Below are 26473 nucleotides of genomic sequence, written 5' to 3'. Positions count from 1 at the left end.
GAATGGTGAATAGTCTTCATCTACACCTGCGACCTGCTCGTCGCTCCTCTAAAATCGTTAAAAACCACCAAATAAACTGTGTAAATTGTGGAAAACCCATTTAAGCTAACAGGTTAAGCTTCAACGTCACCCTTTGGATGCAAAACCTTATCGGGTAAGTGACGCTATCTGCCAGACTAGGGCATTCTAAGTTTTTTTGCTTTGTAAGCAATAGACTATTATTTGTATGTATGTAAATGGTGATTCTGCTTTGCTTTGTTGCTGTTTCGTTACAGCGAACAAAGCGTAACAAACTGTGTATGTGTGCAAGCGCGGTTGTGGGGGAGAGAAGCGAAGAGGAGAGAAAAGTATTAGAGTGTGCGTGTGCCCCGCCTCCAATAATTAGCATAAATACTCTTAGCCGCAACAAGAAAACAACAGTTTAATCTGTAGATTTGGGGGTTCTTTTTTCAGCTGCTCTTTTGCCCTTCGCCTTCAACCGCAATTGTCGGTCAGCCGATGAAAAACCAGTTTGTTTGTTGCTGCTGGCTGCTGCTGATTGTTGTGATTTTGTTGTTGCTGCTGGTGCGCTGCAATTTAGTTGGTGCAAGCGAAATTGGCGCGAAAAGCTTTCCAGCTGGAGAAACGTGTGGAAAAGCTGAAATGGACTATTCCAATCAGGCACTTGGCGCATGCACGCGCCTGTCGTCCGACACAGCTTCCATCTCGCTCGCTCCCAACGGGATGCAAATCCCGCAATCAGCATTCGCCCCGTCTCTCTCGCGTTGACACACATACACACTTCCGCACCTCGTATTCATTCATGACACTGCCACTTACTCCCCCTTTGTCCTCCTCTCTCTGTCTCCATCTCCTATTCCTATTCCTTGTGTGCCATTTCGAGTTCTGTTTTTGTCTTAATTCGCCTTGCATTACTTGCAATTCCTAGCGAAAAGCTGTTCGTCCGATATTTTGTTTACAAGTGAAAATATTGTTTTTTGTGCTGTGCTGCATAAATCTAAATTTTCCACATACATATTCGCTTTTAACAATCAAGTGCTATTTATTTAAATATCCAAAACTCTTGACTCGGCAAAATATTTACAAAGCATAGTGGTATACATTACACTTTGTTACAAAGTTGGCCTTTTATTTATTTACCTCATTGGGTGCTGGAAAATAGTATTGGCTTTAAGTCCCGAATATGAAAAGTATTATTATTATTATGACCGCAGCTGTATGAATATCATCTTTTGTTTTGTCTCATAAAGAAAACATAAAATGATTTTATGTACTCTGTTCGAAATATCACATTTTCAGTGTTCTGAAGAACTACATAAATATGTAACAAAATAAAATTGTGTTTTTTTATTACATTTTTTAAATAAAACTTTGTTAGTATCCGTACTTAGGAAAACGTTTTGGTTTACACAGTTCAGAATGGCGATAAATTTTAATGTTACATATGTACTTAGTGTTCTTGGTTTGCTCAGTCCAGGTGTTAAACTAAAAGTATGTTTTAAAATCTTTAAGTTTATAATGCCTCACTGTATCTAATTTGGTAATCTGTGTATTTACCTTAAATGTCTAAATAAATATATTTTAAATAAAAGTTAAATGGAGTAATATATACAATAAACCCATTTAACTAAAAACTAGATTTTAATAGATTTGGAAAAGTTTAGACAATACCATGGATGGACGATATTTGAATCACATTTACATATGTTGGGGTTACAAGTTTCCAGATTAAAAAGATTTGGGAATGCTTTTTATTATAGAGATGCAGCTCAGATTGATATACAAAGCAAATGTATTAATTGTTTGACCTCTAACTTCTTCATCATAGGCATTTATCTTTATCAAATCATATGCTTGGTCGTGGGTTTCCCCAAATTGCACATGGCCCCCAAATATAATTAGACGAAACCCAGAAGCATAAGGCAGAAACACCCCAAAGACCTTCGATGGTCCAAAACCAACCCCCAAGGCGTGCTCAACCCCTGTCCTTGGCACTTCCTTGTGCATTTCCTTGGCTTTTTCCTACCATTTAGGGTGCTTCCAAGGACCCAGTGACATGACATTGTAATGGCTTAGAAATTTACACGCATCCCATGCTGAGTGCGTGTGCTTCTGCACCCCTTACAATACTCGGATTGATCCTCCTCCTTGGTCCACACTTGGAATCCGAGGGGTTGATTCGCGTCCAGCACTGGGCAAAATTATCACATTTATTGGGCACAAAATGAAAAGTATTTTAAGTAATCAAAGCAAGTATTAACCAAATAGTGCTTAATGTTTGGATAAAAAAGATCATTAATCAATATTTACAGTCCATGATTTGTATATCCTAAATATAAAATACATTTTTGGCTGATACTAAGAAGATAAAGCAGATATAGAAGAATCTCCATGATTAGAAAAACTAATAATAAAAATACTTATTTGATCTCTTTTTTTCTGTGTGGAGTTTTGGCACAGTGATTTGGGCTCCTTAAAGCGTTTTTTAATTCCTTTACATGGTGGAACGACGCGGCGAAGTTATTCAAATTCCCTTTGTTTGAAGTCCTGTTGAATGGGAAGAGGGAATTTCACTTTGGTTGATTCATTGGAATTTTCTCAGCACCACGTGTTCAGATTTTGGGATTTCTGGTGAGTCACAGATTGGGGTTGCTGTTGCTAGGGAAGCTTCCGAGTGGAGGAACTCGAGCTGAAACTGGATTGCCAAGAGGAAATCTTCCAATCAGTATTCTTCGAAGGCAAACTAGCCTCCCTATGAGTTCATATTAATTCCTTAATTATTACCTTACCGACTTCAAGCTGGCAGATTCACGCACAGAGAGGGAAAGAGCCGTAATACACCCCGCTAGGCCAGCAAATAACCCGGGGAAAACAATGGAATTTTCATAATTTTCCTGGCCCATCTGGTTTTTCCTCTTTTGTGAACCTTATCCTCTTAGAACAATGCGGGGTGTAAGCGCCCCGCTGGAAAACTAGTTTCTCCGCTTTCCTTCGATCGGAAAACAGAAGGCAAAAGCCTTGTAACCAGTTTTGCTAATTTGTGCACACGTGCAAATCCTGCGACAAAGGATCCATTGAGGGGAACTCGTTGCAGCCCGAGGCAAAAAAAAGAAAGTGTTAGGTTCAAAGCGCCGCCGGCCAATGACACAGGAAATTAAGGTTAATTCATCAAAGTTTCGGAAGAGTTTTCTTCAAGAAGGTCCCGAGGAAAAGTGCTCTTCTCTTGGATCATTTGTCATTCAGATAATTATATTCTTGTTATGACATCGCAGGGTTCAGAGGACGGAGAATCAAAGGTGTCAAGATGACTCGGCATTATGGTGATCACAGAAGATTGGATAGTTATAAATGAGAGTTTAAACTGGGTTCAAGAGGCGTAGTTAAAGAAGAAGTTGGGATCAACTAGGATTCCGAAAAATGTGCACAGAAAGGTCGTTAGTAATGACCAAATGTAAAATACTCAGGATTACATTAACTTCGTTTTAGTAAAGGTTTTAAAAGCATGCTTATGTAAGTTTATATATGTATGGTGTGGTTTAGATATAAAGGGATTAGTACAGAGACAGAGAAATAATCCAAGAACTGACCTTGGACGATCCTCAGTTGGGGAATCCTTTTCCAACACTTCCCCCGGGCAAACCCGTTGAAACTAGACCTTCTGCTCCAGATTCGAGCCATAAATCAAGAGCCTTTGTTCCACTCAGATGGTTCTACTTACAGAACTTTGTAAGACAGACAATAAAGGGGAACCAAAACAGGACTCATGAAGGAGACAACCCGCTGCCCTACATAGCGATAAAAAGCATCCCAAGACTCTTTATTATTTGTTCCAATGCCACATTTCAATTTCCAGTTTGCTTTCGAACAAAGCACTCGCATATGGATCAAAGGACATTAACTTCGGTGGATCGGGGGAAGCGAAGACAGCTCGCAGAGATCTGCCTTGGCTAGGGAACAATAAAATAAGACGGGAGCAGCGGGACAATGATATGCCAGCGACTTAACTACCCCGGCGGTTAAAGTTTTGCTACTTTTATGTTTTCCCAATTTTTCACGATGCCAGTAAAAACACTTCCGACTCTTCGCATTCTTCAGTTTGTTTTGTTAGGGCCTTAGGTGCGCTTTCCCCTTCCGGATTTCGATTCGCCCTAGCCCATCATTTCAATAGAAATGTAAATAGGAAATTTTAATAATAATTGAAATGAGTTTTCCCGTAAGGAAAAGCAATCGTAGCGAAACGGAACCCAAAGGATCCTCCAGGGGGTTGCTGCAATTCGTCCTAAGGAGCTGCGTGCGGCAACCCACGGTTAAGCATGTAATTTTCTGCCATCCATATGCAGCTTCCGGGGGATATAATGGCTCGGGGAGATGTTCTGTAGGAAAAAACTGAAGGGGAACAGGCTGCCACTGGGATCGATGATTTATAAACTGTTTTTTAATCGCCTGCTTCGCCGCTTGTCCCCGGAATTTCCATGCGCATTTAAATTACTATTTCGGCAAACGATTTCAATCGATGTAAATAATTGAGCGTTAAAGAGCGTGGAAAATGCAAATCGGGGAAATGCCAAGAGGGGGAACGAAATCGAAGTTAAGTGGAAAGTGACTTTTCAGATAGGCCAAACTGTACTTGGGAGGAGGTTACTGATTCATAGAAGAGTTAAAATAAAATATAGAACATCTTCACTTTAGGAATCAATTTTGTTTTGATAGTGAGAGAAAGACAATCGACTTCATTGACAAGGAGCTGTAATATTTATTTATAGCTCCAGAAAGGGTTAAATGTAATTGACAAGAGCCTGAATATCCTCAATTTTATTGGAATTTTTTTGAACTTTACTAATGGATTTCCCATTAAATCGTTTTCCACCGAAATCATTACGCTAGAAGCTCTTCTCGCCCCTTAGCTCATAAAAATTGCAAGTTTTACTGTACTTTTTTTCGTTGATTTTCTATCCTTTTTTTGGGTTGCAGTCCACGTTTTCCCCCGACATCCATTATTCAGCGGTGGGAGAAAATGTACTCGCTCATTCATGAAGGAAACTCCTCGCCGCCAGCGCTTTTCCACCCCGCGTCGTTTGCGGGTTAAACAAAAAGTTAAATCGTCTAGGAAAGGAAGCAGGAGAAGAAGAGAGTGGTTCTGGATTTGGCCATCTACAGTATCCTTGGTGGTTCGGGGTTACTTTTCGGCGGTCCTTCCACCCCCCAGCGCACGGCGGCTATCTCCGCGTCTTGAGCCGGGATATTTCAGGACACCACTGCTGCTTCTCACTCTCCCGCGTTTCGCCGGTGGTGGAGGGTTCGCAACCTGAGACTCAGACTCAGATTCGGATTCGACTCTCTAGGTATTCCGCCGCCAGAGGCTGACACAGTTATCGAGTGCAATCCGGACAGGTCGGTTGTGTTCTGAAGTCCTCTCGTTGTTATCCGTTCGCCGTTCGTCCTTCGCGTCGCGTCGCGTTTCCCGGTTTGTTAGGTTCCCTCGCTCGTGTAGGTCGTTTTTGTTGCCTAATCCCTAGGATCGAGTTGTTCAGCATTGCCTTTAAGTCGAAGTCTTCGCCTTCAACTTGGCGGCGTTTTCTTACGCACCGTTGGTTTTTGTTAATCGCATTTAGAGCCGTGTCTTTAGGGGAATTCCGGTTGTATTTATCAAGTAAGTGAATGGGGAAGATGTTGATTTTTTCCTTAGCAAAAAGATACTTGACTTAGTAAAAGTATCTTTGAGATACTATTTTTCTATATTTAATTATGAGTGTTCTTTACCTTAGAAAATTGTTACTCCGTTAAATAAAAATATCTTTATCGTAAAGATACTATTTTTTCTATATTTATTTAATATAAATGCGATTTACATGTATAAATATACCTACAAAATGATAATAGAAAAGCAGCTTTGCTACAATAATTACAATTTAATAAAATGTGTTAACAAATAATAGCACAAACTCAAATTCTAGAGATTCAAAAGAGAAAATATGACTGTAAAGTATATATTTTATAATATTTAGTCTTGAATCTAACTTTAATTTCAATATTGTCTCTGATATACTTAAAATACAATCGGTATTAAATCATATATTTTTGTTTTTTGGTATTAATTTTATTTTAATCGCCTTAAGAATTTGTTTCTAACCTTTGTTTACTTTACTTTGAGGAACAGAAAGTGATAAATCCGAGAGGTCCTATTACATTGGTATAGCCCAACCATAAAACCGTGCAGACAGTCCTTTATTGTCGCTGTGGGGAAGTGGAGTGAATCTCTGTCGGTATCTGCCGCCTTCAACCTTGTCAGTAGGCAAAGTGCTATCCATTAATTGCGCCAGGCAGATAGCAGCCGGCAGTTTATTTATCTGCCTGCATGTATTGTACTGACGCGGTCCATGGCCCGCCGCCTTGTTGCTAAACTGCAAATACTTGCACTCGACATTTTATATCTGCCGTCTGCAGTTCTCTTTGTTTCGCTTCGGATTTGTTATAATTTCAACAACTTCCGCATTGTCAAACATATAGCATGTGTAGTATATGCCATACATAGGAATAAGATATATACATATATCGCAGCCTATCGCCGAAGTCGTCTGCAATCAATGAACCGCGCTACGAAAAGTTATTAATACAGAAAACTAAATATTCGTTTTGTTTCTCGCCCACCATTGCATATATGTTAATTTCCATTAGTCCGCTTAACCCATTTCGTACTTTGTACTTTCATCGTTCGAATGCAAATTATATTTCGCTTTGATATTTAAATTCGTGCTCTTTGTTTCCATTTGCAGGTTGGCATTGAGTAAATTACATTTGGGAAAATTGCAAAAGTAATTAGTGAGGTAAGTGTGGTGGGGTGATACTTACACTTCTGGGGGTGATTATGTGCATGCACAAGAATGTAAATTATCGCTAAATATGTAGTTTAAAATAGCAGCTAACAGCTGGAAAAGTTGCTGACTTAATATTCGTTTCCCAAGTTCCATGCTCTTGATTCATTTTAAGCAAATGGATTATATTTAGACCTGAGTTATATTTATAATTTTTATCACGATGACGTGCTGTATTAGATAATGACAATGCTTGCCATGCTTCTCCCCAAAAAGCTAGATACAAGGCAACAAAGACCCAGTAAATAAGCAAAGAACCACCGATTGGCCCTGAACTTGACTTGAGTTGGTCTTTGGGAAAAAAGAGTCAACGGTCGGGTCTCTGGTATACGGCCAAAATAAATGCTTAGTGGCTGAAAGCAGCGTTGTCAGTCGTTTATTCGTATGTGTTTATTTTTGTTATTATTGTTTTTTATCAGTTCTTTCCCAAGTTTGTTGTTGCTGTCGGGGCCAATGAACGTGAAGCTTGCAAATCAGCAAAAAAAGCTGAAAGAAAATGGGAAAAAAATTGTTTATACAAGCTAGCAAATTGCTAAATGCTTTTTCTATCACATGCAGGGTGCATGTGAGCAAGTGTTCTATTTAGGCGAGTTGGGGGAGGTGGCTCATCGCACTGAAAGCCTGGACAGTCTAGGGAATCACGTTTAACAAATTGGTGAAGTATCCGGTTAAATCGGAATTATGAGTAATAAGTTGAAAACCATTCAGCGCAGATTATAAACTAAAAATGTGGAAATATGTATATTATCAATTATAAAATAATATTATAATTTGTGATAAATGCAATTATTGATAGACATTTAATCACCTATATTTGATTCCATCCTTATCAAAAGTTTTACAGGATATTGTGAAATTTGAATCACTTAAATTGAACATACCATCTCATTTTCATTCTTGAATGATGAGTTTCATTTAGGAATTCACTTTAAATCTGTTTAAACATTTTCTAAAATTTGTGGAATTCATCCTTTATTACACTTTTATGTCCTAAATTATTTTTTAAAATTCGAGATTAAAATATAAAGGATTAATAATTATTTGTATTTATAATACATATGTTTACCTAATTAGGAATACAGATATCTCCACCCTTACCTACCGCTTGTAATCCGCAATAGGCCGAGGCATTTATTTATTTCCATCCCTATCAAAGGATTCCTGGAAAATTGTGAAATGCGAATCCCTTTGCTTGAGCAGCCCATCAAATTAGTGGGTATTATTAATTTAGCACGCCGCCCCCACGCCTCTCGCCTGCCTAAAAGGAAATGGGAAAATTTCTGGGGGTGCCCAAAGCAAAATTAAAACACATAGTACATACATATGTGTTACACCCCCACACATGAGCGTGATGGCCGAGAGGGAGCGAAGAAAGTGCCATTGTTATTGAGCCCTCGAAACGAGGTGCCCCGTCTGGCGCCCCTTGTGCCAATTTCCATTTGATAAACATAAACAAATCGATACGCGTCACAACAACGTGTCCGATGGACGGGGAGATCTGGAAGGACTGCATCAGTGTATAGACGAACAGGCTTTGTGTACACACAAGCCGGCTAGCCCCCACAAGAAAAGAGAACAACATCGTTGGGGTGGTTTTTCCGGGGGGTACTCTCCCCAGCACCCCACCACCCAACCCCGCGCTGTGCTGGAAAATTACGACGCAGAAATCGCGTCCAGAAGGATACATCCATCCTGTCGCTCCGCAGTCCTCGCTCTTCGCCCACTTTGGCATGTCCTTGGCAGTCTGCGGTTGGCATTTTGTTGTGCTTCTGCTCATTCATAACAAAAACAACATGGAAGCGCGAGAAAGCCTTTCACCAGGAAGCTTAGCGAAAGGCTTAAGGCAAAGCTCTCGCCCGGCGCGTTGCCAGATGGCCCCGTAAACGGGATACGCAGACCAGAATTTAATTAATTAATAAGGGATTATTTATGCCTTGGGCTGCCCACTGAATTAGGGAAAAACTCCAGGCAAACGGAAAATTCGCGCCTCCGCATAAATGAGTCGGCTGTGGGGAAACGCCCAGTGCAGGACAACGCCCACAAAAAAAGAGAAAGAAAAGTTGTTCAAGGTCTCCGAAGCTCTTTGCACTGCCTTGAACTTCTCCGAAGGGAAAGCGAAAGTGAAAGTGTGGAGCTTCGATCCAATGAAACCCGAATCGTTGCGCCCACGCATCCCTGAAATACATACGTATCTCTATCTTCGCATGAACATACATACATCTAATCCTGGTCTGGGTTACGTAGGCGACTTCGGGTATCGGGAATATATTTTGTAAATACTCGAATGCCGGCGCCCACGTCCTTGAAAATCGTTTTACACGCCTCGCCTAACAGGAGCACACAGTTGGGGTCACAAACGTAGCACTCTGGCGATTATTTAATTTCTGTTTTGTATCAAGTTAAAAAAAATTCCACTTTGTAGTATAGCAAAGTCATGGCAACTAATATAAAAATGTCAACATCAATATTTTCCCAAGTTTTATATTCAATCTTAACTAGGTTGCCATGACTTAAAAGTATTTGTTTTTATTAAATAATAAAAATTTGTAATAAATGTAATACCTAAAGTTATGCTTTGATAAACAGGCTACGTAATCAGGTTCTTAGTAATTAATATGTAGAGAAATACTTAAACAAATCTCTTTTATTCAAATTCCAGAAAAGCTTGGTAACAGGCGTGTGCTAGTTGGCAATATCCTTCAAAGTCGTTAACGAATGGGAGGCCTTGACTACAGGACCCCTCCATTACGAGTGTTTTTGTTTTGACCGCAACTGTATGTTTATGTATCGACAGTGTATTTTTTTATTCGTTGTGGGTGGTTGGGCGTTAGCTCGAGCGTGTGATTGGGCAGTTATCCTTGTTGCTCCCTACGTATCCTTGGCGTCCCCTCTGCAAGTTGGATCGCAATTCCATGTTCAAGGACATGGCTGTGATTTGCTGCCACAGCAGCTATGGCGAAAACAACAAAAAACTCCGTGCGTCAGTTGGTTATTTTCCTTTCCGACGAATAAATTGTATCCCACGCCTTCCATTGAACGTCGGTTTAACTTAATTTCATCAAATCCAACGACTCTTGATGCATCTTGATGTATGTAGATTCTTTTTATTTCCTTATTATGTTGACCAAATTTGCTATGAGATTTGCAGAATAATTTGTGTGTGCTCTCGAAAGGCACAGATATTAATACAAATTGCCTTCTGGAAAGGAAATAATATAAATATTAATACAAGGATAGAAACACAGAACCTATGTATCTATTTGGAAGGAAGTGCTTATCTTCAATTGGGTATAGAAATTCCTATAGATTAAAAAATGCATGGTATCCCATTATCACAATCAGAATGATAAACAAATATAGAAACGATCAGAATTCAGTATAATATAAACAAAAACCTCGAAACCAGACAAAAGCTCGGTAAAATATATCCGCTGAAGGGTCAGTTTTCCCCGTTTTAATGCCAGCTAAGCTCCACTCAGTGTCGCATTACACTTTTATGGGGCATATTGCATCAGCTGAAAGTATCTGAAGAGTTCTGAAGCCGCTGGAACGAATCGAACCGATCCCAGAAAAAGAAGGGAAAGATATCTACTGAAATCAAAGAGATAGGCGACTCAGAATATGAATTTATATGGCTGTTTTCGCCATATTCATTGTTTTTGCTACAAACAAACTAATAAAGATCGGGTGCAAAAAATGCAGCGTCAGCTAGAAAAAAAAAACCCGCGCATTTCGCTTCTTCTGTATTGCTTGCAATTTTACTTAATTCTACAATTGGCAAATATACTTCTAGTATTTTGTGTTTTTTCGATTGCTGTAAACAAGTTTATTTTTACACTGGCGAAAAATAAAATCAAATCAAAATCAAAGCGCCAGACAATTTCATAACAAAAATGTGCATAAAAAAAGCCCAAACGAAAACAACAACAATGGCGAACGGAATGGGCAAGAAAAGGGAAAACAACAGAAGTAAACAACAAAAGTGACGTCAAAACATAGAGAAAGAGAGCGGCGTGAGCGGGAGAGAGTGGGGCGGCAAAGCTTTGTAAATGAATTTATTTAATAATCAAATGCAAAAAGCAGAAGAATAATAAAAACCAAAACAACAGACTGTACTCGAGCTTTTGGAGGCGACTCTCCTCGTTCCATTCTTCCTTCTCTCTCTCCAAAAAATGGAAAAGTGGAAGTGAAAGAAGCACCAGCCAGTGTTTGCATGTGTGAGTGGGAGAGATGGTGGGGGCATGCGCCAACGCCGCTCTCTCAAAAGCTGCGCTCCCCACACTGAAACAAATAATTGATTCAGGTACAAAAACTGAATTTCACAAGGATGTATGCCAGATTAATGGTTTTAGCTTTACAAACAAAAACAATGGGTAAACTTTTGGGGCTAAATTCAACTTATTATTGCTCTGCTCCCAACATTTTTTACAAAAAAATACCTTTTATAATATCGGAACACTTTTTTTCCCGGTGTTCTGTCTTCCAGCTGTACAATCAAAACAAAAGCGATTGGGGAGCTTTTGGCGCTCTGCTTGCTGGCTTTGTCGCCGAGCTTTGCACACTTTTTATCAATCGGTCAAGAACGTTTGTCGAGCGCAGACCAACCAAAATAGTCCAGCAAAAGCTAAGACTCTGACTCTAGAAAGCCAAACACTGTATTGGTGAGCCAACCACACACACAAAGCGTGATAATCAAAATAAAAGGAGGAATAAAAACAATTAAAGTGTACCGAAAAATTTGAAAAATATCTGAAAAGTAAATCTTACAGTCAGTTTGTCGTAATTTCGATGAACACCTATAAAAACAAGTTTTTGAAATAGCCGCATTTAACGAACTAGTTTCCGAGGCAACGAAAAACTGTAGCCATTTGCATAAATAAATAAAGCAACAAACATAAACGCTGCCAAACTTGACGAATGCGTTGGAATTTGTCTACCGCATAATATATATAGCGTGCATATGTATATAAATTCTTATTAGAACCCCACGCTCCCTCCGCATAATACAAAATAAAGAAACCCCAGAGAGCGCCAAAAGCCCCAAAGCTTAGGCTCCGCTCTTCGGCGGGCTCTCTTCCGTCGATCAGTTGTTCGCTTGCCGCTCAGCTGCTCGGTCGAAACTTGGGAAATAAACCGCAAAATTGACAACAAACCGCGAATGGAATAGGAGGCAGAAAAAAACAAACAAAGCTAATCACAATTTGTTGTAAATTTTTGCCCTTAATTTAAAAACGAGTTTCACAAAAATTATTGAGTGCCAACCCGCCGTGCGGAATAATACAGATAATAAATTAAAACGACTTTGTCGCCACTGATAAGATTCTGCCCTTATCAAAATTCATATAAACTGAGTGTTTAGCTTGGTGTATTGTGCTTTGGATGATATATACGTATATGCTACGAATGTGCTTCATTTTAAATAAATTTTCGTCTTAATCGCCCCATGTGTGACCTAGTTAAAAAAACAACTCACACTCACGCATGAAATAACAATGAAATGTACATATAATCGTGGACCGCACCATGAATAATAATTAATAACGAAAGGCGAACGCGAGGATGAGAAAAAGTTAAACAAAACACAATATCAATTAATTTGTAAACACGGCGCGAGGGAAATGTTTAATCTGCGTGCATTTAATTGAACTTTTTCGAGGAAGTAATATAAAAACACTTTCGCAACAAATCAACACAGCATCTCGTCTTCTGGCCTGTTTATACGCAGCGAGGTGTAAACGGAAAGGAGCAGATAGGGTGGTAAGAATACACATAAATGTGGAAAATGTTTAAAGATTATTATAAAAGACCCGTAGGGAAATAAAAACGAAAAAGTTAAACCAAACATCAAAAATGATGGGCTATAAAGATAATCCTGGTACTCTATAGAAGACATCTCATTGAGAATTTTATATAAAGGTGATACAAATAGAAGGGAAGAGGTATATTAATCTGGAAACCCTCACTGAACTAAAAAAGGTGTGTGGACTGACTGAAAGTAAATTTGAATCTAAAGTAGGAATTACAAAATGTAGGAATTACAAGTATAAAAAACTGATTTATGATCATGTTTGAACCTACTGAAGTAAATTCCCTGAAAATATTTATAGGACCCTTAAAAGTCTTCGACATAAATCTAGAGGCTCACAACTTTCTTGGGCCGGCACTACAATTTGTAAGTAGCCCCCATGTCTGTGCTCTCTCCGCTTTCCTAAGCCGACACACTGGTAATTTATGATCGCAGACCAATTAAAAAATTAACCCGGGCCAGGGAAGGGACCACTCTGCCCCCAATACAGAAACCGAAACTTAAAAATCGAAATCTAGCCTGCCCTTTGAAATGTGAGACCCAGAAAGTCGATGAAAAACTAAGCCAAAACCGAGACAAACAAAGCAACAAAATGAGCTAAGCTAAGCAAAGCGTAGCACATAAACCTATGGCATTCCGAGTCTTATTTATGTATCGGGCACACTGTATAGGCGGCTTGATAGCGGCTCGAGTTAAGCATTTCCTGTCGCGTCGACAGAGTCTTTTGGGGATCGAGCGCGTCCCCAAGGGGTCAGAAAATGTGGTGGGATAAAAATATGAATCTTGTCAGGCGGCGTGGTGTTTTCTTGCTTTCGAAGAGGTTTACTGCCTATTTTTTCCCATTTGTGCAAATAATCAAAGGCAAACACACACACAGCACAGACACTTACAATCGAAACAAAAGGAATCAACAAAAGCACGCTGTGTATGGCAACAAAAAATTAAATTGAAATTGATTTCAATTTGAATTTTGTTCGCTCGGTTTGAGTTCAGTGTCAGTGCGAAAATTCAAGGCTGAAAACTGTTGACTTTATAACTAGAAGAAATGAAATAAAACAAATGCCCAAGCTCCAACACGTGAGAAGTGGCCAGCCAACGAGTTGAGCCTATAAGGCAGCCATATGTTGGTAAACTTCGGTGGAAAACCAGTAGAAAAGATACCAAACAATCCACTTACCCCTTATCTCAGGTTTGGACCCGTTTTCAAGTCTCTGGGCGCCAAAACATTACGTATACGCCAAGCGTCCAGCTGGCCCATCAGCTAATTGGATGCTGAACTTTCGGTTTGTGCCATCCTAACTTCGGTGGTCGATGGTTATAAGGCTGGCAGTGACTCAAGAGCTACGCTACCGATAAGAGTCGTAAAGCAGGCACTACGAAATCGCTGAAATATAACCAGAAAAAACCTAAAAATACAAATTAGGGCAGAGCTGAGTATTGTGACTGATTAGAATGCTGATATTGCGTATGTTACTAGAAGAGTTCGTTGAAGGTCGTCACCTAACTTGAAATGGAAATAACAAACAGTAAACATTATTATAAACACTATTTAATGTAACTAAAGGTATGAGTGGTTTCTTTTCTTTAGAAAAGCTTAGATAGCATTTGCTGTCATCTTTAAAATCTCCCTTCATAAATATAGTTATTTCAATACTATCCAGCAATACTATCATATTTCAATAGACTCGTAGAATCACCAAGCTTACTGTCTGTAACACTGTTTATCATAACTGGTTACAATCACTTCGCATTACATTTAAATATTTACACATTTCAAATGTCATAATTAATTTACATGCTGACGAAGAAGAAGAATATTTGCTCTTACATTAACGTTAGGCAAACGGCTTTATTAGATGATCCATCAAGCGGGTGATATTGCATCATGATCCTGATTCCCCATTAGGCCGAGCCAAACCCTGCTTTCCATTTTATTTGTTTGTTATTTCCCCAATCAATTTGTTTGAAACAGATTTTTACATATTATTATTTGCTCAAAATGCCGACCATATAGTCTATATACGGTCATTTGCTTTTGCTGGCCTTCAACTTTCTTTGTTGCCGCCGGGAGGAGGTTTTTGTGATCTTTCCAGAGGCTGTTCCGCGGATGCGGCCATTAAGCAAACTTGTTTGCTTTTCTTTGAAATTTCTTTAGCAGAAATATTTAAACACAGCTGCACACATTTATACGAATTGTTGTTGGCGCTGTCTCTTGATTTTTTAAGTGCCCGTGACTCACAAGTGTTTTATTTTACCCATTTGCTCGTAAACAGACTCGCAGATCCCTACTTTTTTTGGGTCAGTTTGTACTACAGAAGGGTCGAATCTATTAATAAAGGGCAAAAATATCCCAGGCGGGGGCGTAAACTTCCTGAACCGAAATTTGTTTTCCATCGCTTGCCATCTTTTGTGTTGGTTTATCTTTTCATTCGCGGCTGCTCGATAAGATAAGTATGCCACATCCAGGCCACCCCTGAAAAGTTAGGGGACAGCTCTGAAAATTTGCAAGTGCCTGACCCATTGAGCGTACAGCGCTTATCAGTGGCCCATTGTCGTCTCAGCCGGCACGCGGCTGTTGGCTGATAAGAGGCGCAGCCAGGAGCGGGACAGCTGATGGGCCAGACGCTTCTGGCGGGTCTGGACTGGTCTGGTCTCTGGCCACCGGCCACTGCCCACTCGATAAGGAGGCGCGAGAATCGAATCGAGTCGCTCCGGCGGCTCACGTGTTGCTGCCTCCTCCCCGAGTTGAGTCAACGTCAACAGATTCCTCGATTCTTCGAACCCTTTGAAATGCACTGCTATTTGTCTAGCTGTCTACAGACGTACGGGTCTCGAAAGTCACGATTCCCATATTGATTTCTACTCAGCAAGAGCGCCAGCAGCAGCATCTTCTGTTTGTTTAACTATTCAGATGACTTGTGCTAATTTCTTGTTGTGCTGCTAAATCGATATAAATTGATTTTAATTATTTATCTATTAGCGAATCGGTGGGGAGGCAAACATGTTATACTCGTACTGTGTTTGATTGGCTGGCTTGGCGGGGGTAGAGGTATTTTTGGAATTTCCATTGCGAAAGTATCGAACTCATAATTTTTATATCAATTAGTAATTCCAGAATAATAGTTGAATTGAAGTCTAAACTTAGCTAATTTGAAGTACAACCCTGTGAATTTCCATCCTCCTTGGCTTTCAGAGTTCATGGGGGTTCGCACCTTTCTATGCGCTTCTCAAAGTCTTGGCTAAACTATGGAAATGTAGTTTAGCATGCAAATTGATACGTTTCTTATATACTAACCTAGATCCCTCACCTCCAACGACTACAAATTCGCTTCCCTGGGTTCGCTGATCGATGCCTTGCCCCGCTCTTCCTCTTCCAATCAATACAACAATTTACAATTTGCGTCAGCTGTTTGTATAAGAAGTATAAAGTATAAAAAGCAAAACAAAAACCGAACCGAACGCGACAGAGCGTGTTATATCACCAATTGCCAGACATTCGCTATGCTATGCTAAACATTCCGGCATATGAATACTAAATAAATGGTAGAATCAAATGCCCAATACCTAGCATTCTCGCATTTTATGTACACTGAAAAAAATCAATTCATATACTACTGATAGTTTAAAATGCATTATGTTTTCTATCAAGAACTTTTGGAAACATACTAGAAAAATTACTTATTTTTTTCCAGTGCACCTATTTATTTTGGTATTCCCCCTACCGAACGGGGGCACTATAAATAAGTCGAAGGAACTTGCACTTGGCTCTGCGGCTACCTCAACATAAAATTGTTTATCATTGTGTGGGTGTTTCCCCGGTGGTATGGGTGCTTTCCCTGTTTGTGTGGGTGCATGCAAAAGTTGCGTGTTCCTAAAATTAGAGCAAAGTGTGAGACAAAGGTAAAAGTGACTTGCACAAATGGCTAAACAAAGAAATGGCCATAGAAGTGGCGCGTATGGGATTTTCACAAGGGGTGTCGTTGTTACAAGATAAAATATTATTGTGTTTCTGAAGGGTAGCCTACAGCAGAGGCGGAAATATGTCAATATAATTGGTGTTTCCCTTATTTATTGAGCACTTATTCTAAGGGGGTTTATAAAACCCTCCATGAGTAAGCCACTGCGAAAGACTTTCTGCCAGAAAGAAATGGAAAATCAAAGCGAAAGAGATCCAACGAGCGTTGAAAACTGCATGCAGTCAAAACATGTGACGCTTGATGACGAATGTTGACAAAAACAAAGCCCGCAGCAGGGGAAAAGGGGCAGATGGAAAATATAGAGCACCTCAACACCTCAACCCACCGCATCAGGCGTTGACCACTGCCACTGACCCATTGATAATGCGGAGCGGAAGTTGCTCGCGACCAGCGGCTCTCCGTCCTGCTCTTATTTTCCTTTGTTTTTATTTTAATTTTTAGTTTATTGCCTTTGCTTTCAGCTAGTACACGTTTCGAACTGTATAATCATCCATTTCCCACTATAAAATATTCATAATCGCTTCTTTGGAATTAATCTCAATCCAGATCTGTGTAGCTGCAAATATTAGTAAAATAGAAAGTGGCAATGTAAATATTTGTCTATTAAGGATTCAGGCTTTGGGTTGTTTTTCTAGAATTATTTGTTTTTTGTTTAACTTAGTTTCACTTTACTTTTTTCAGGAGTGTAATATTTTCTTAAAGGAATGTAAACCAATTATTGTCTTGGTTGCAATGTGATAAATTAATCGATTGATATCAGAGAAACGAGTTCTTATAAGGCTCTTTTTGAACCAATTTAACATTTTATTACTCATACGCCATGTGACAAATTTGGTTAAACGTGGCGTATGAGTAATTTTAGAGTGGACCTATGTTGTTTCCCACACTATCCTTCCATTCGCAAGAACTTCCATTTCCCCATCCGTCTTCTTCTTGGACCTGTGTTCCCCAGTCGTGCAAATATGCCCCAAGAACGCTCCACACTCGTAAACGTATGTGTATGTATTTAGCGCAATCAACAAGCACATGAATCCCCCCACACTCACACTGGCGAACAAAAATCTAGTATAAATTCTGGCGAAATGTAAAAGCTTCCACTTTGTTGTTGTAAGCCAGCAGCAACAACAAAACGACAACAGACAAAACTCGTCAGTCAAGCAAAGCAGCAAAAAGCTTAATTTTATATTATATACCCAACACAAACAGCACATACACATGCCCATATAAACAGCTAAAGTCTACGAAGATGGCGACAAAAGCAAATAGACGGAAAACATATGTTGCTCAGATCCAGAGTAAAAGAGAGTACAGAAAAGCTCCCACGCTCTCGCCGAAGCTTTATTTGTATTTACAAGCCTCGCGATTTGTTTACAACTCTACAGCTTATGCCCCTGTATGGGTGAGTGGAAAACAAAGGCAACTCTGCGATAAATTATACATTCAAAACAAAATATAAAAAATAAACAGTTTTGACCTTGGGCTTGCTTAAAATCCGAATCCGTGTGCTCTCCCGCCGCTTTCTCTCTTTGGCTGGCCTCTCTTCCACTTAATTTGTTGATAGCAAGCCACGCTAACAGTTTATTTAATATACATACATATATAGCTTTGCTCAATAATTGTTATATTTATTGCATTATTTCATCGTGTGTTGAAATGAGCTGGTAAGGGACGTTCATGTGTTTATAATACCGCTGAAATTATACTTGGATTTATTTTTATTTTCATTTCCCTTTCGTTGTTGGGGATTCAGTCACATAACGTGCATATTGGTCACGCCTGAAACTGGAGACTTGTACTTTAACCCTTCCTAGAATTACCTTCCAAATGCTCTTCACGTGCATCCCACTCGGCTTTAATTAGTTTACTTTGGCCATGGAGATACAGTACGTACTCCCTAGCTTAAACAAGTATGTAAGATATTTGTAGGTAACTATTCGGATGAATTTTTGTTGATATCTTAGAGATAGTATCTTGTTCATATCTTAAAGATAGTATCTTGTTGATATCTTGAAGATTGATATCTTTAAGATAGTATCTTTAGGTCAAGTTCTTCATAAAATCGGTCTATCTATAGAATTCCTTTATTCTTGGTTAGTTTTTGCAATAATACTACAATAAAATAATAAAAAAAATGTTCTGTTAATATAAATGGAAGTATATGTCATATATATTCTTAGACAAAATACATAATTAAAACAAAAATTTTGGTTATTTTTTATTTTATATTATTATTAGAAGTGCCTCTGGTAGGAAATGGAAGGCAGGACCAACCGTGTTGTGTAGTGTGGTGCTTATTCATATTTACTTTGCTCGATTCTCGCACTTCTGCCGCGGTATCAGATGCTTTGGATCAGATGTTCGTCGGCAGCCCCGATTTCACTGCCCTTTCTCCCCACCAAACATTTCGCGTTCATTAACTCGCGGTATCTGTGTGCGTGGGGAATTTTTTAATAGTATTATTCATTATACAGAACCGTCTGTTTATCTTTTATTGTGGGCTCCTCCAGTGTTTGCTCGTCTTCTTCACTTTTTCGTACGATTCCACTTGGGGCTCTTTCTGGCTTTGTTTTTTTTTCGGCTGCCAATCTGTAATAAATTCTTTTTTATTTGCCCCTTTGCGTCTATTTCCATGTTTGATACTCGGTTTGACGGGTATGTATGTAGGTTGTACATATGTCTATGGGTATATAAGCTCCCCATTCGGGTTTCGGTTCCTATGTTTTGGTGTTTGGCTCGGTTTGGTCGGTTCTCGCTTGTTTTTTTTTATTGTTTGGCCTTCAACGCGTTCAGCTACCTCTGACGAATATTAAACAATTTCAAGAGGAAATAGCAATAATGTAAAGAAGCCAGAAATACAAGCATATCACTTAGCAAAAGCAGAATTTGGTCTGGGCCCGGGTCTGTGTTTGCCTTGTATATCGAGAGGCTCCCCACTCCACTCCACAGCCCGCCCCCTCTACCAGCCCCTACAGAACTGTCGGTTCGTACACTTTGAGTGACCTTCACGTCTTGGGACCGGGCATTACAAAGTTCAAATCGAAACTGCCGCCTTGGCTAATGTAAAACGGGGACCTTATCATCTGGAGTGAGCTCACTTATCGGCTGTAATAGATGAAAGATAAGCCCATCGGGGGATCAAGATAGAGTTCGCTGTGGATCGATATACTATTATACGATGTGCCCTGTTTATTTTATTGACAGTAATGCTTCACACCGAAACCAATCTTTTCCGGCTCACCTTTGATTCAAATGAGTGCCCCCCATGGCCATTTCCTCGAATTTTCCACAATGCACGGCGCAAATTGTGCCAAATCCCTTATACTAGATGCACTTTCGTTCCTGATTTGTGAACATTAAATGGTAAACGAGAGTGTTGTATTTTCATTTGTAAACAAACTAATTAATATTTATTATCGAGCCACAGAATGGAAAACAACAATAGCAGGTCAGGTTCCGCCCCCCGGGGCCTTTCACCTGATCGATAAGTGCCATGGACCGAAGGAATCGAATCGAACCCGAAAACGGCTCACTAAATTCGCAAAAAGTTTGCCATTTCGATCCATTATTGTTTTGCTATTTTTTGCTTTTCTCTTCGAGTTCCATTTGTTGTTTTGATGGGCAAATCAAGACTGCTGATGATTTCTCTGCCTTTTTGCTTTCAAAAATTTGTTGTTCGCCAAATCAGTAAAAAGTATTAGGTGAGAGGAGGGTAGACGAAGGGGCCTATCATTGTTGTTTCTTCTACCTTTCGGGCTGCCTTAAAAATAGGCGATAACCAAAACAATAACAAACTTTGAATAGTGTTGAGTTGGCTCTCGGATTCTTCAGATTGCGTTTATCTGTGAGGTTTTAGTGGTATAGAAGTTGTTTTGACACTAGTGTTTATAAGCAAAGGGGATAAGATAATGGGATAATGACTGGGGAAAGTTGTAGTCTCGAAGCAAAATAGGAGTCTTACATTTACTTAAACATAATTATTTTTAATCAGCCCTCGCGTTTAATGCAAATAGCATTCTCTGAAGTTTTGTATTTATGTAAATATTTTTATCTATTCTATCACGTGTTGGGACCGGCAACTTGTGAACACGTGAGGCCATCAATTATAGTCTTGCCTTGGGTTTGGTTCCGGCTAGATAACAGCTGCACGGGTACTTAGCATAAAAGCCACCACTATCGGAATTGGGCTGAGCGTAAAATGTCTCAATAGATGGCCATTGGCAAACCAGTCACCATAGTGACTATAGTCAATGGGATTGGAAATGAGAATGCTGGCTGCCGCCAAGGTTGTCTGGTCTCTACAGAAGTCATAATATATTCGTTTAATGAGCTGTCTCTGTATCCACTGCAACTGGTCTGATTCGTATGTTTTATTTATCCACTTTCAGATACCACAAGACAACGCCGGGCCTGGGCGCCCACCTAGAGAAGGAGAGGAAGAACAAGTAGTTTCAGCCTCGAGCAGAGCGGGATTAGCCGCGAAATACAATGACAGAGAATCAGCTGTATCCCATGTCATCGGAATTCTTTGACACCGGCTCGAACAGCAGCAACAACACCCTCAAATACGACCTGTACTCCCTGGGCTCCAGTGTTGTGGGTGCCGCCCTGCCCACGCTGACCATAAACACGGGCTATGGCAGCAGCCTCAGCAGCATAAACATCAACAATAATAATAACAATAACAACAGCAGTAGCCACAGCAGCAGCAGTAGCAGCAACTGCTCCACCAGCACCACAAATACCTGTAATGTAATGCTAAGTACAACGGCCATAACCATACCACGCAGCAGCAACCACAACCAGAACCATCATCATCCGTATCAGCAGTCGGATTCGCAGACACCTCGCCACCATCCCAGTCCCCTACAGACGTTGCCCAGCATGACGCACCAGCAGCATCAGCTTCAGCAGCAGCAGCAGCAACACCACAACCAACAGCAGCAGCAACAACAGCAGGAGCAACTGCAGCAATCGCATTTGGCTCTGGGGGAGCTCTCGGACTTTGGTCTAGACCCCCTGGATGCGGCCTCCCTCTCGCCCACCCTGCTGCAGGATGTGAGCCTGAGTGCGGCCTCGCCTCTGAACTCCACCCTCTACAATGGCAACACGAGTGGAGGAGCAGGCAGCAACAGCAATGGCATCGGATCAGGAAGCATTGGCTACTTTCCATCCGACATTTCGCATAGTCTCAGCCTGAATGTGGTCAGCGAGCAGGTGTTGCTGCAGGAGGCCGTTGCCCAGAACGAGTTGCTCTACGAGATGACACCCAACTCGAACGCCATGTGGAGCGACATCAGCAGTGCCATTATCCATACCAAACACGAGCCATTCAGCCTGGACGACGACTACATCTTTCCTAACGACAAGGCCGAGATCCAGGCGGCCGATCTGTCCGATCTAAACGGTGGCGATTTCCTGGATGTCATCGGCAACATTGAGGATTTCTTGCCGCAGACCACAGTCTCTCAAAGTGTCAATTTCCTGCTGTCGCCGCAGACCCATGGACAGGACGCCCTGGTGGCGCCGCCCATGGAACTTCTGCAGCAGCAGCAGAATCAGAATCAGCAGCAGCTGCAGGTCGGCAGTCTGCCGCAATTGCAGACGCTGCTCACGCTGACCCAACAACAGCAGCAGTCGAACAGTTCCTCCACTAGTCCGTATGAGATATACCACAGTACGCCCCAAAAGCCGCAGCAGCAGCAGCTGTCCGCCAGCTTCTCGCCCGGCAGCCAGGCCTCCCAGTCGCCACTGACCCCACCACCACCGCCGCACGCCAATCGACCTCAGTACCAGATGGTAAAGTCACGCAACATGCAGGAGCTGATCAAGAAGGGCTTTCCCATGTCCTCGCCGCCAGAACGCTCCATCCTCAGTCAATCTGCTGCCTTGAGTCCGGGCGGAAGCAGTGGCTTTGGCAGCTCCGTTTCCGGCAACAGTACAACCACCAGTAACCAGACCCCGGGATCGGCCGTGCGCAAATCCTTTGGCTACCAGAGTGCCGTGGAGAACTCGCAGCTGAGTCGTCTCAGCTCGTCGGCTCCCACGCACTTGGGACTGGAGCACATCTGGATGCGGCGGGAGCCGCGTCAGCATTTACTCTCCACCGGCTCGCTGGCCGAGGCCGAGAGCTTCTCCTCGCTGAGCACGGGCAGTGTTTTGTCCCCGGATGGCATCGACTTCTCGCAGGACGACGAGGATGACAATTCGAGCGAGAACAGTGACAATTACGACGACTTTAGCAGCGACAACGGCCTATCTGGGGATGAGGATGAGACGCGCACCTCGACGCCGAATCACTTGTCCAGTAGCAAGGGCAAAGAGCGATTTTTCTGGCAGTACAATGTGCAGGCCAAGGGGCCCAAGGGCAAGAGGCTGGTGTTCCAATCGAAGCTCGAGGATCCGCATGTGCTGAACGAGGTGACAGACCCCGTCTTCAGTCCCACTTGCTCGGTGCGAGGCATCAAGGTGTACAAGGCAAGCTAAATGATTTAAAATTAGGAAAGATATGTAATAATAATTTGTTTTTCGTTAACAGCACAGTGGAAAGGCCCGCAAGGGCGATGGCAATGACTTGACTCCCAATGCACGGAAGCTGCACAACATTGGCAAGGAATTGGACAAGCTGAGCCGCACCATCAACGACATGACCCCGGTTTCCGAGTTGCCCTTCAATGTGCGCCCAAAGTCGCGCAAGGAGAAGAACAAGCTGGCCTCACGAGCCTGTCGCCTGAAGAAGAAGGCCCAGCACGAGGCAAACAAAATAAAGCTTTTCGGCCTTGAAATTGAACACAGTAAGTCTGAAGATACAGCCAAAACTGAACTAAATACATATTATTTTAAATAAAATTCGATTGCTATAATTTGAGCAAATTAATCAATTATTTATCGTTTTCCAGAGCGCCTCATGAATGGCATAGCCGAACTAAAGCAGGCCCTGGTCGTCAAGCATCGCACCAAGAACCTGGGCGAATCCACCGAGGAGGTTGATCAACAAATTGCACGCATTTACGCCACCGCCTCGTGTAAGTAAATTTAACTATCTAAACGATCTATCTTGACCTGAACTAATGTGTTTTTCTCTACTTTTGCAGCTGGAATCCGCATTGCAGGCGGCTCAACGGATTTCGTAAACAAGGTTCTAGAAAATATGCGCGGCGGAATGCCGAATGGAGGCCTCGAGGAGCTGCGTAAATCATCGTAGATCAAATACGGAATATGTAAAGCTAACGAACCGCCCATCAAGATTAGTTTTAACAAAATTAGAGCCACATAGGAGCCCCAAGCGACAGCGCCAACCGTACCCATACCACCAACAACTGAAACCCATTCAATGACAGGACTACAATTGGAAATGGATCGGATTCGGTGTGAAAAAAGGAAACATTTTCTCGAGAAAACCCACTGAACCTCCTCCCTACTCCTCAAGACACACGTTCTGTTAAATTGTTCTGCATGAGTGATATAATATTGATAACCGAGATATAACTGTGATTTATAGAGCCTGGGCTTTGTTTTGTATGGCAGGAAATATAAGAAAATATTTTTTACTTTTTCGCAATCACACTGCAACCGGAAAGCCAGAGCCAAACAAACGTAAAAGAAAGAAAGCAAAATTCCTTTTGAAAATGCAACATTAACAAATCGAAAGAAACAAAACAAAAATCGTAAAGAAAGAGGCAACCACAAAACAAAAATGGATGAGAAATGTGTAAAAATACAAAATTTTGTTTAGCTGTTAAGATTGTTAAGGAACCATGGAGTGTTAGACGAGCAAGTGAATTTTTGTAGGACTTTGCTACCAGTTTTACCTGCTAAACGAATAAGGGTTTGAATTCATTTGATTCGATTGGAAAACAATTTATCTGGAATGCTAAAAATAATTATAAACTAAGTTATATACAACTGCGATTTATCTGGTTAAGTTTTAAATGCTATATTACTATATATATTACGGTCTTAGGTTGTCGTTTTTAAGTTTTTCATTTTGTTAAAGAAAGTTTGATTGTTTCCGAAAAAAGTAATGTTTTGCGAAACTTTATTAATTTACTTAAATGCTATAACTATCTATACATACATGCGTGGTGATATAATTTTAATTTTCTTTTATGCTTTTATTTCTTGATGTTAACCGTAGGCTTCAACATGCTTGAATCTACAACTGAGAAGGAACTAATTTTAAGTTTTTCTATTATCCCTACGATTTGCTTATATGAAATACCTTCAATATAAATTATAATTTATTAAGTTTTAGGCACACACATGAAAACATTTTCAAGGCTTCAGTTTTACTTTTCACTTGCGGGCTACTCAAAAAAATATAAGAAAAACACCAAACAAAAAAAAGTATATATCTTTGAGTTTTATTCTTATTTGCATTATCGAAATGAATATTTTTGCTCTGCTTCGATGCTAATTTTGTGATATTTGAATTCAAACTTTCTTTGTTGTGTAGTTCTTGGGGCGGGATCCTCCTCCCTTGGGTTATCATTTCCTTTTACTATGCGTAGCCTTTCTTACTGCTATTTGTTGCTTAACGTGTTGTGTTCAATTGATATCAAAAGAATTAACTTTCGAGAGGAAAACTACATTCTTACTGAGGGTAAGGGAAACAGATCGAGGATGAGAACGAAAATACAAATTACAAAAGTGATTCAAGTTAAAAACTTAGAACTAGGCACTCGTATCACCCACAGCGATGAACACGTGGACTTAACAAATTGTAGTTGTTAATCTAGGCTTAGGCGAGTATAATAAAAACCGATTGAGCGCACATAAACTACAAATCAACACACAAAATTGGCCATCAGTTTTAGGGTTTTCAAATTCATGTCTTGGGAGCTTGACCTCGATACATAAGTGATAGGAATTCAAAATTACAACTTAGATTTTAGAAACACATCGGGAAAACACAGATACCCCACACACACACACACACAAAGTACAAGCGCAAGCAAAAGTAAAGAATTAAGTTTTAGGGTGGCTTTGTGTAAAAAGTACAGAGTAAAGCAAACAGAATTCAAGGCGAAGCAGCATTGAAATAAGCACGACAGTTCCTCAGTGTTTAATATTGTATAATTACTATATTAAATGTATATTTAATACAAGCATTGTATACCTAAATGTTATGGATATTGTAAATGTGTGTGCTTTATATATTTGTGCTTCAGAGAAAACAACTTTTATATACATAACGAAACTAAGCAAACTACCTCAAAACACGTTGGAAAAGAAGTTCAAGTTTCATATTCGGTAGAGAAGCAGCAGAGTTACAATTTGAAAGTAAATATAATTTATAAAATGTTTAAAAACCAAGAGCCTGATTCATGTGTCCATTTAAAGCATATAATTATCAATATTATTAACAGTGCATAATAATGTATTTTCAAATTCTTTAAAATTAGGTATGATACGATAACAATTCAAGTTAGATAGTTCACCAAGCCGAATAGTACACGGACTTGATGAAGCTGCAGAGATCAAACAACGAAACTCTGAAGTCCTCTTGGAAAGTGCATTACCAGAACCAAAAATATAAAAAAAAACAACAAAACTATTGAAAAGTCCAATGTGGATCAATTGAAGTAAAACCAGAGTATGAATAAACAATGATAAAAACAAAACAACTGTGTTGAAAATTGAAAATTTTGTATGCGTTAAGCAAAAAGTAAAAACATAAATATTATGTCTAAATAACACACGTCGGATGTATTTATGTACGTCAAGGAAAAGATTGTCTATATATTACAATTACAAAATACATACCAAATTGAATACATATTGATGAAATATAATAAATAATGGCGAAAGCAGAAAAGCAA

General features: G+C 40.3%; 1 protein-coding gene across 5 annotated transcripts; it reads left to right on the top strand.

Moving 5' to 3' along the window:
• Positions 1–10: 10 nt before the first annotated feature.
• Positions 11–26473, top strand: LOC108031590 (protein CREBRF homolog). Of its 5 annotated transcripts, none has more exons than XM_044095279.2 (6): positions 11–154; positions 6774–6824; positions 21041–23129; positions 23191–23446; positions 23552–23677; positions 23747–26473. In XM_044095279.2, the coding sequence occupies exons 3-6, from the start codon at positions 21141–21143 to the stop codon at positions 23854–23856; spliced, it is 2481 nt and encodes an 826-aa protein (XP_043951214.1). In that variant the 5' UTR covers positions 11–154; positions 6774–6824; positions 21041–21140; the 3' UTR covers positions 23857–26473. The 5 variants fall into 5 exon arrangements, with proteins under 5 accessions (XP_043951214.1, XP_050744353.1, XP_050744352.1 ...); XM_050888395.1 differs by lacking the exons at positions 11–154; positions 6774–6824 and adding exons at positions 11450–11533; positions 12329–12629; XM_050888396.1 differs by lacking the exon at positions 6774–6824.

The sequence above is a fragment of the Drosophila biarmipes genome, chromosome 3R (genome assembly GCF_025231255.1).
Source record: "Drosophila biarmipes strain raj3 chromosome 3R, RU_DBia_V1.1, whole genome shotgun sequence".
Lineage (NCBI taxonomy): Eukaryota > Metazoa > Arthropoda > Insecta > Diptera > Drosophilidae > Drosophila > Drosophila biarmipes.
This window is presented reverse-complemented; position numbering and strand designations above follow the sequence as displayed.

Bases quoted from the DNA above. Each gene is read 5' to 3' on its own strand.
- LOC108031590 (XM_050888396.1), top strand. From the start codon at position 21,141: ATGACAGAGAATCAGCTGTATCCCATGTCATCGGAATTCTTTGACACC. The intron at 23,130-23,190 runs GCAAGCTAAATG...TTTCGTTAACAG, and splicing joins GAGGCATCAAGGTGTACAAG to CACAGTGGAAAGGCCCGCAA. The intron at 23,678-23,746 runs GTAAGTAAATTT...CTACTTTTGCAG, and splicing joins CATTTACGCCACCGCCTCGT to CTGGAATCCGCATTGCAGGC.